The 9,685-nt window shown below is 64.5% G+C and overlaps 2 protein-coding genes across 2 annotated transcripts in view; one reads left to right on the top strand and one right to left on the bottom strand.

Moving 5' to 3' along the window:
- Positions 1–1,394: 1,394 nt before the first annotated feature.
- PGP1 (phosphoglycolate phosphatase) lies at positions 1,395–3,379 on the top strand. The gene is made up of 9 exons (XM_005766375.1): positions 1,395–1,634; positions 1,698–1,760; positions 1,823–1,939; positions 2,011–2,070; positions 2,160–2,253; positions 2,436–2,475; positions 2,548–2,713; positions 2,918–3,058; positions 3,137–3,379. Exons 1-9 carry the CDS (start codon positions 1,407–1,409, stop codon positions 3,293–3,295), a joined length of 1,068 nt encoding a protein of 355 aa, XP_005766432.1. The 5' UTR covers positions 1,395–1,406; the 3' UTR covers positions 3,296–3,379.
- A 2,689-nt stretch (positions 3,380–6,068) lies between these two features.
- EMIHUDRAFT_470658 (hypothetical protein) overlaps positions 6,069–9,685 on the bottom strand; it is a gene marked incomplete at both ends in the record, with an annotated part of 9,644 nt that continues 6,027 nt past the window's right edge. Inside the window, 6 exons of the mRNA XM_005766374.1 lie at positions 6,069–6,204; positions 7,564–7,613; positions 7,857–8,483; positions 8,556–8,696; positions 8,745–9,154; positions 9,369–9,642. Of these exons, the coding sequence (XP_005766431.1) occupies positions 6,069–6,204; positions 7,564–7,613; positions 7,857–8,483; positions 8,556–8,696; positions 8,745–9,154; positions 9,369–9,642 (1,638 nt within the window). The remainder of the gene's footprint in view (positions 6,205–7,563; positions 7,614–7,856; positions 8,484–8,555; positions 8,697–8,744; positions 9,155–9,368; positions 9,643–9,685) is intronic.

The following is a 9,685-nucleotide window of genomic DNA, read 5'->3' as shown; positions in this document are numbered from 1 at the left end:
AAATCTCAGAGAACAGAGAAACGCGCACACCGGGTCTCGACACCTCGACACCCGGGCTCAGCTTCCAGGGCCGCGGGGACACATGTCCTTAAATATCCATCCCATCTGGTTGTCTCAGAGTTTGACCGTTTTATTTCTTTAACTTCCACAAAGCTACAAACAACGATCAGCACACACCAACTGCGACACGCTGATCGTTGTGTGTTCTGATCGTTGTTTGTAGCTTTGTGGAAGTTAAAGAAATAAAACGGTCAAACTCTGAGACAACCAGATGGGATGGATATTTAAGGACATGTGTCCCCGCGGCCCTGGAAGCTGAGCCCGGGTGTCGAGGTGTCGAGGCCAGGTGAGCGGTTTTCTCAGATCTCAGAATTTAACACAGATCAGAAGGCACACAGATATATCGAGGTTTCGACGGCCCGAACCCCGCGGGGGGGCGCGCACACACACAAGCGCAACCACAGACACACACCTCTCATCTCACACGTCGCACGACACGCACTCGCATGGTTTCCCGTCTGGGGCAAAGGGGGGAGGCGTCCCCGGCTCGGCGGCTCCGCTGCACCGCTGGATCGTGGTCCCAGGCGTGGTCCATGCACCGTGGATGGCTGCATGCTGTGCCCAAGGCTGTGCCGGTTAGAGAAATGTCACAAGAGACCACGCGAGCGCATCCCACGACCCACGATCCGCGTTTGTTTGTTGTTGATGGATTAAAAATGAAATAAGCTTGGCATTTCTTGTGCATCTTGGACCTGCTCGATCCTCACTTCCTCTTGATATTAACCATTAAACGGGTCAATTCGTCAATAGGTCAATTCGTCTCTCAATAGGTTGTAGCGCCGCGAACGAATTTACGCCAGGGTGGTTGTTCTCTCCATCTCCCCTTCTAGCTCTTAGCATGAGCTGCGCCCTGTGTCCGACCCCTTTTGCGCAGCAACACCTTAAGCTTTCAGGCCCTCCAAATTCGGGTCGGAGCGTAGCGGAGTGGGCCCCGAGTTTGAAAAGGGCGATGGACGCTTGCGTCCTAGCCTCCAACAACGCCTCCCCGGCGCAGAGGGGCCCCCGGAGGGATGCTCAACCGCTCCACGCCACGCCGCTCGCGGCGGTCCTCTTCCCAGCTCCGCTGAGGGCCCACACGTTATATTGCCAGTACTCAAGTGTCGGCTCCCGAGCCAAGAAGCGCGCGATATTTTGTACTAGCTGAGGGGCTCGCTAAACGCTCGCCGAGCTCCATGCTGTGCAACACCACCTCCTCACTAATCGTCAGGGGCGCGGAGTGCGCAGTGCACCTGCGCAGCGGGGGCTCGCCCCCTGCAAGGGGAGGGCGGTCGGTGGCGGCGGCGGCGAGGCACGTTCGCGGTGGTATTTTGTATTGCAGCCCTTCGGCACTGGTACAACCTTCGATAATGGGCCTGTCCCTCTCTTCTTCGCTGCGGATCGGCCTGCTCTCAGCCGCGGCTGGAACCGCTGCTGGCTTCTCCTTCGGCGCAGCTGCCGCCTCCGGGGTCCGCAGAACCGCAAGCACCGGCCTGCGGCCCGCGTCGCTCGCTGCGCAGAGCAGTGCTGCCGCCGTGTCGTTTAAGGACGCTGGGCTGTGCAAGAAGCTCGACGTGCCAGCCGACCTGCTCGAGAAGGCTCGCAGCCGCACGTGGCCTGTGTGACACATCGCAACGTTGACTCTCGCACTTTACCGGCAGGTCGACGTCTTCATCTTTGACTGCGACGGCGTCATCTGGAAGGGCGACTCGCTCATCGACAAGGCCCGCACTCCCGCGCATAGATAGCTTCTGGCCTCTCATACATCGGCGTTCCTCACGCTCAGGTGCCTGCCGTCCTGGCGATGCTGCGTGCGGCGGGCAAGAAGGTCTTCTTCGTCACAAACAACTCGACCAAGTCCAGGAAGGGCTACCTCGGCAAGTTCAAGTCGCTCGGACTAGAGGCGGAGAGGGAGAGGGAGGAGGGCGGCGGCATGCTAGACCTTGCTCACACCCCGCCGCCGCGACCTGCCAGGAGACGCAGCCCGAGGAGATCTTCTCCTCCTCGTTTGCCGCCGCCGCCTACTTGGAGCAGGCAGCTGCAGGGCCCTCTTCCACCTGCCTTAGCACTCACCTCCCCCTCCCCCCCCCTGGCTCCCCACCCGCACCTTCGGCACGCGGCAGACCAAGTTCAAGGAGAGCGGCAAGAAGGTGTACATCATCGGCGAGGTTGGCATCGAGGAGGAGCTCGACATGATCGGGGTGCCGTGGATCGGAGGTGTGCCTCCGCCCTCGCGCTGGCTGTACCCGCCTCTCCTGCCGTGGCGCACGCCCTTGCCCTGTCCAGCAGCCGCTGCCGCTCAAAGTGCCGCCACGGTCACACTCTCCCTCGTACTTGCCGCCCTCCCCTCGCGCCTGCGCCACCGCCCCTGCGCCATCCGAACATCTCTCCGCCCGCAGGCGGCAGCGACGCGGGCAAGAAGATCGCACTCAAGTCCGGGTGCTGCCCCCCTCCGGTGCAGACAGGCTCGTGTCGTGCGCCCTCCAGCACCGACGCAGCACGCGCCTGCAGGTACGCGCTGCCGCACGACTCCGACGTGGGCGCCGTCATCGTCGGCTTTGACCGCGAGATCAACTACCACAAGATCCAGTACGCGCAGCTCTGCATCAACGAGAACCCGGGCTGCGAGTTCATCGCCACCAACCTCGACGCAGTGACGCACCTCACCGACGCGCAGGAGCATCCCCTCCTCCACCCCCCTCCTCCACCCCCCTCCGCCACCCCCCTCCTCCACCCCCCTCCGCCACCCCCCTCCGCCACCACCAGAAGAGAGGGCTCCCCACTGGCCGGGGCCCTCCACCGGCGGCGCTCAGCCGCCCGCCCGCCCCTCCTTGCCGCGCGACGCCCCGCCCAGTCCGCGCCGCTCCCGCACCTCGAGCAGGAGTGGGCGGGCAACGGCGCGATGGCCGGCGCCATCAAGGGCTGCACCGGCCGCGAGCCGACCCTCGTCGGCAAGCCCTCGCCGCTGATGATCGACTACATGGTCGAGAAGTTCGGCATCGAGCGGGGCCGCATCTGCATGGCGACCGCCGCCGCCGTGCCATGCTGTGCCGCTCCGCGCCGCCCCGCGCCCACACCCTACCCCGCCGTCTCTACGCAGGTGGGCGACCGGCTGGACACGGACATCCTGTTTGGGCAAAACAACGGCCTCCTCTCTTGCCTCACCCTCTCGGGGGTCACGACCGAGGAGAAGCTGCTCTCGCCCGAGAATGAGATCAAGCCCGACTTTTATGTGGACTCTATCGCCGACTTTCTGTAGAGGGAAGCACACTCTACGCGCGGGGGTCTCACGGGAGGAAAAGATATAAAGTGTGTCTCACCGACTGAATAAATATAAACAAATAGAGGGAGCGGACCGTGAGTTGAGGAAATCGAGGGACGCGACCCACTTCGCCACAGACGGTCCCGCGCCTCGCCCCTAAGACGGGTACACGACCGCGGCTCGTGTGCGTGTACCCGTCTTTGTCCGGAGTGAAAAGTCCAACGCGCTCGTCGGTGGCGGCTTCCCTCAACCTGCGCCGCGCTCGGCGAACCTCGACAGCACTTTCGGTGGCATGCAGCTCTTTGCGACAGAAGCCTGGAGAGCAGCTCCTCTGCTGCTCACACACTCTGCACAGTTGACACAGCCTATTGTGCGGCTGCCACAGCTGTGACAGCGATGGGCTCGCCCTCACTGGCCCTCAGTCACTTGTGCTGCGGCTTGTGTGAGCGACACTGCTTGGCGACTGCCGGCACACTGTGAGACCATGGGTTTGAGGTTAAACCACGCTACCAGCGCTTGGTCACATCGGCCCCGAGGTCAGATCCTTCTACTCTGTTGATGACAAGACTTGTCTACTGGCTGGAGCCGAGCAGGAGGGCCCAGCGCACAACCCCTGGTCAACTCAGGGTCCACACCCCGTAAAACGGACAAACTCTGACACTGAGACGAGATGGGATTTAGGGACATGTGTCCCCGCCCTGCACGATCTTGGTGTGAGGATCTTCAATCCGTGTCCCCTCACCCCTCGTCACAACCCGACACGCGGAAGAGCGGTGCAAGAGAGTGGCGTGAGCCGTGAGGGCTCTTATAACCGCAAGAGAGCCAAGACTGCTTTTTGTGTGACATTCTAATATCGATCAACCCTCCCTCTCTCTCTCTTGAGACTCGGCTCTAGTGTCGGAGAGTGGATGTGAGTCAAAGATAGCCGGATCGAAATCAGCGCCGTGGCGACAACGACAAGGGGGGCTCTCCCAAGGCGGAGCCGTTCGATGTTCGAGGTGCTTGGACCTTGGTCGTGTACAGTGTTGGTTTCGGCGTAACGTAGGCTTGGTCAGGGCAGCATCTAGCTACTCTTGGATTTCCCGGAAGACGGCGTCAAGAAGAAGCTCACCCCAGAAGCACACGGAAAGAATGCTCCAGTCCTGAGCTTGAGCACCTAGACTACCTAGGGCAAGCGCGTAGATGCCGAAGCCCACGTTCTTGGACAAGATCGCGGCGACTTGCATTCGAGGGGATCCGACGAAGGGATCGATGAAGGGGCCCAAAGGGGTCGATGCGTCCTCTTGGTCCTCTTGTGCCGCCTTGATTTACTTTTAGGCCGATTTTTTTTCGAGGGGTGCCCGGCGCCGAGCTTTTAGGGTCGGACCTCAAGACAGCCTTGTAGATCCCTGGGCCAGGGTGATGGCGTCCCCGTCGGGAGCGCTGTGTGTTGGTGGAGGAAGGACAGCAACCACAGGCAGGTGCCCGGCAGCGTCCCGCCACACGCACGATCCGGATGACCTCTCTCCTCCGGATCCCAGTCAGCCCCGTGGGGCTAGTCCTCTCGTCTAGCCTTTCAGTGTACGACTGTACGTATCTTTTTAGGGGAGAAGCGCGTGTGTGTGTTCTCTATAGATAGAGGCCCCAAAGGTAAAGCTCGAGCCCAAGGCTGCGTGAGAGCTCGGAAGCGAGCTTTGCACGGCGATCGAAGATCTCTCTCAGTGTGTAGGTACGGCTTTGCGTTTTAGCTTCTCAGTGTGTACCCTCTCTCGCTCTCTCTCAAGTGTACGTAAGAGAGTGTGTGTGGCTATTCGCTCTTACGAATCTACCTCTCGGAAGACGCGCGCCGGCCCGGGGGACTCGATTGCGATCCCGTTCCAGCCACAGAGGCCGCGTGAGGCGTGTGGGACGGTGCACCCACGCTGGGGCCCGAGTGCACTGGCCACGCGTCTCGAGGGGAGGGCGGCTCGTAACTGAGGTTCGCCGTCAGAGACAGTCGTCCTCCCCTCAACCGTGGGGGGCGTACTGGCTTGATCCCACCGGCTAAGGGCGGGCAGTCTTCGTGACTGCTGTCACGCTAAGGCCGACGCACCCGATGAGAGGGGATCACGGGGTATAGACTCCGTACGCCCGGCCGGCTTACTAGGTCCCGCCCTTCTCTCGGAAGACGCGCGCCGGCCCGGGTGACTCGCTTGCGAGGTAGATCCCGTTCCAGCCAGAGGCCGCGTGACCACCATGGAGACGTCCGGCGGCGCCGAGGAGCGAGATCGTGCCGATCTCCTGGCAGATGATGTTGAGCACCTCGGCGATGCGAGCGCGGCGGGAGGCGCCGCCGCCAGACGGAGTCGGCGACGCTCGAGACGACGCTGAAGGAGGGCGCGTTGGACGCCGGAGCGGGGTGCTGCGACGCGCCGAGCCGGCCGATGCTTGCTGTCGGCAACAGGTTGGAGAGCGCGCGAATCGAGATGCCCCCGAGCCTTGCACTGACGACGGCACGCCACGGGCTAGTACGGTGGGGAACCCTTGCGTGTGATGTCGGTATTCATCCATTTTGCGCGTACTCGTGGTGTTGTAAGGACGTGCTGCTCTGAGAACCAGACGTCTCGAACACAGAGAGCCCGGCCCTTACGGAGTCGCGCACGCACAAGACACCACCAGAAACATAGACCACCCATGGCAGTCCCCGTCGACGCGCGGGCGGCGAGTGGGATGGGGCTCGGCCCGCTTGCTCTGCGCACGTTAGCTACGCCGTGGGCTCAGGCCCCCCCGTTCTCACACCGACGCCGCTCGTTCAGGCCTCGCCGAACTCGAACTTGAACTCGTGGCCCTCCTCCTGCGAGGCCCACTTTGCGCCCGCGATCGTGAAATCGAAAGCCTTGCCATTCGCCTTGAGCTCCTTGGAGAGGTACTTCACGAACTTCTTGTAGCTGCGTGGGCGGAGCAGCGCGACGGGAGGTGAGGGTTCAGCGGCAGTAAGGCGCGTGCGGGAGGGGGAGCGTGTGCGGGCGTGTGCCGTGTGCGGGGCGGGTGTGGAGGGTGTCACTTCTTCCCGTTCTTCGTGATGGTCATGGAGGTGGGCGAGCCCGGCTTCGGGGAGGTGGAAGACTTCGCCATGTTGTTGATTATGACGTCTGCGCCGCGCCGGGGGGGGAGCACCCGTGAACAGGCCGTGGCGGTAACGATTGCCGGGAGAAGGGAGAGTGGGATGGGGCTGAGGGGCGTGTACGGCGGCGGGCTGGGCGGCGGCGAGGGTGGCAGCGGCGAAGGGTGGGTCCGCACGCAGCGGGGCGCGCGGCTGTGGTTCGCGGGGGCGGCGTGCGGATATTTCTTCTCTGCCGCAGCGTCTGCGACGTCTGCGCGCGACGAACGCTGTGTACACCCCGGGTGGCGGCGGGGTGTCGGAAACGAGCCGTGGCGGGGTGGGCGATGCGCCGCGCCGCGCCGTACGGCAGGCGGGGGTGGGACGCGGGCGCCTCAGAGGATGAGTTCCTTTTCACAGACTATCAGCCACCAGCAAATCGGGTTTTTGTTTTGAGGCGCTGTTGCGGCCGTTGATGTGAACTCGTCTCGTCACACGCCAAGGGCGTATGCTCTGTCGAGAGACGTGAGGCGCCTGCGCCCAGGAGGGGAGGGCGCATGCGTAACGACGCTGCTAGAGAAGCCTTTCGGGGCCCAGTCGCCCAGAGATAAAACTTCTGTGATGCCATGCGTGACCTAGTAGTGTCCCCAGCTATGGGCGTGTCCACGTTGGAGCCAGGTGTGGTGTGGACGCGAGAATAGCTCCGCCATTCATGGAGGCAACCGATGCGAGTCGACTGGTGTGTGTCGTCGTGGTTTCGTATCAAGAATACTCACTCACATACTCACAATGCGCCTTTCATACAGGAGTTGTAGTCCATCAGCCCCGACCGGCAGCACGCTGTTGGTCGGTTCGAGAGGTGGCCTCCGCCCGGTCTGCGTGGGCGCCTCTCCACCGCCTCCCTCCTTTGCCCCGAGCGTCGTTCCGCCCTCCATCCACACCATCCTCGAGCCACCATCTATGTCTCCTCTGCCTGTGCCTGACCACGACCTCACAAAGGTGCGTGGCGACGCCCCCTCGCAGGGCCAGATCACTTTCCTGGTCGTAAAAGCTTGGCGCTACGAGAGGACCAAAGCGGTAAAGGTGGCACTCTCGCTGACCCCATCAAAAGCGTAAAAGCACCGGAGGCTCCATCTCCAGCAGAAAATAAGAAGAGAAACTGCAGAAAGTACCCTTTTCCCTCAGGCTAAAAAGCCGTAATGGGCACCGCTCGCGGCTCGGCACCGGGCACACCGACTCGCGGTATCCAAAATGCGCCTGCGGGCGGACCCTCACAGCTCACAGCTCACATACCCGGAGGTGGACTGCTGACAGGTTGCGATGAGGACGCCCCGCGGTCCCCAAGACGCGCCGGGATTCCGATGCGTGGTTTCGATCGTTTTCGGGTGAGTTCGACAGAGAGAGACTAACCGCTTACGCAAGAGCACGACTGGGTGAGGCGGGAGACACAGTGGCAGTGAACACTAAACTAAAAAACTCTCAACTCAACACGCCAGCAACCGCCCTCCGCTCATCGGCGCTCGACAGTTGTGCGCAGAGCTGCTCGAACTGGCCCTGGCCAAGCTGTGCCGCAACCGACCGCACAAAAGACGCCGACTCCGCTCCAAGGTTGAGGGCCTCAGCACCGTCCGCATCGCCGCCCCCGCCGCCCATCTCGCCACCGGCGCGATCGTCGTCGTCGTCGTCGTCGTCGTGGTCGTCATCAAAGTCCTCCCCATCCGAGTCGAGCAGCGAGGAGAGGTTGACCTCGCCCGCCTCGAGGCCGTGAGAGCTCACCTCGTCCAGGGGCACAAAAGGAGACCTCCGCGCGCCCCCTCCCTCGCCCTCCTCGCCCTCCTCGCCCTCCTCGCCCTCCTCGCCCTCCTCCTCCTCGTCGGACGCGGTCACGTCGCTCTCGTCGCTCTCGCCGACGCCGTAGCCGCCCAGTGCGCCCCAAGCCGACGACGCCAGCCGCGCCTTTCGCCCTTCCGCGCCGGAGGCAGGAGGACAGGCGAGCTCGCGCGCCAGCAGCTGGAACGCGCGCACCAAGAGCGGCAGCTGGGGCTGGTGGGGAAGTGGTAGCCCTAACCCAGCTTCCCGAATCCTGCGCGCCTTTGCGCGTGTCAACCTCGCCTCCCTCGCATCAACCTGCGCGCGGCGAATAAGGGGCGCTCAACCCTAAGTGCGGCGCTGCCACAGCACGACACCCGCGAGAGCAGCCTGCGCGTCTCCCGCGACCGAGAGGTGCCAGAGCTCGGCCGGCGGCGGCGCGGGCGGCGCGGGCGCAGTGAGGAGCCGCATCAGCACGACGAGCAGCTCCCGCCGCGCCGGCGGCTGTGCGGTGTCCGGGATGGCATCGACCTGTGCGGTGCGGCAGGACGGCTGAGAGCGGCGTGCAGCGCGAAGCACAGGCGAGCAGCCAGAGACGGCGACCCACGCGCGGAGCACCAGCGGCACCGCGGGCTGGGTGTCGCCTCCGTCGAGCTCGGGCCGACCTCGTCGGGGAAGCCTCGCGGCCTCGTCAGCGGCGAGCCTGTTGTCGGGGAGGGGAAGGGAGGGGGGTCGGAGGACGGCGGCGGCAGAGGCGGCGCTCCGTCGGTGTGTGGCGCGCCTGCCGAGCGTCGCTTCCGCGCCGAGCGCGAGCACGGCCTGCGCGAGGAAGGAGAGGAGGGCGAGGCGGAGCCCGAAGAGGGTCTTGCGCCGCAGCCACGCCACGGCGAGGCCGACGAGGTCGCCGAGGGCGGGCGCGATCGCGGGCGCCGCCTGGCCGCGCAGCAGGTCGCAGAACAGGCGCGCGGAGTGGTGCACGGCCTCCTCGCCTTGGTGGGGAGCGAGGGAGGGTGAGGGGGAGGGCGAGGCGCGCAGCGGAGGGACGGAGGTCCTCGCCGAGCTCCGCGCGCAGCATGCGGCCGAAGGTGGGGGGCAGCAGATTGGCGGCGGGGCCGCCGCTCCCATCGCCGAGGGCGCCTCGCTGTGCGAAGCGGCGAAGGCAAGCGCAGCCCACTCGCAAGACCTCCGGGTCGCTTGAGGCACCGAGCACCCGCAGCAGCGCTGGGAGGGCCTCGCCCGCCGCCGCCGCCGGCAGTGGCGTGCCGCAGGGCCAGCGCTTGAGGACGACGGCGCTGAGCAGCTCGAGGGCGGGCTGTGTCGGGTCGAGCGGCTCGTCCTCGTCCCACTCCTCGCCGGCTGCCGCCGCACTCGCGGCGGCGCTGGCGTCGGCCGTGCTCTGCAGGGTGAGGACGAGGCCGATGACCGGAAGGAGCTTCTCCACGAGGCCGGGCAGCGCGGAGGGGGCGAGGGCGAGGGCCTGACTCGGAACCGTGGAGCCGCCAGATAGAGAGCTGCGTCGG

This window comes from Emiliania huxleyi, assembly GCF_000372725.1.
Source record: "Emiliania huxleyi CCMP1516 unplaced genomic scaffold EMIHUscaffold_512, whole genome shotgun sequence".
NCBI classification, from domain to species: Eukaryota; Haptophyta; order Isochrysidales; family Noelaerhabdaceae; genus Emiliania; species Emiliania huxleyi.
The sequence above is the reverse complement of the archived record's forward strand: the minus strand, read 5'-3'. Positions and strand labels throughout refer to the sequence as shown.

Bases quoted from the DNA above. Each gene is read 5' to 3' on its own strand.
- PGP1 (XM_005766375.1), top strand. From the start codon at position 1,407: ATGGGCCTGTCCCTCTCTTCTTCGCTGCGGATCGGCCTGCTCTCAGCC. The intron at 1,635-1,697 runs GCTCGCAGCCGC...CTTTACCGGCAG, and splicing joins CAGCCGACCTGCTCGAGAAG to GTCGACGTCTTCATCTTTGA. The intron at 2,071-2,159 runs GCAGCTGCAGGG...GGCACGCGGCAG, and splicing joins CCGCCGCCTACTTGGAGCAG to ACCAAGTTCAAGGAGAGCGG.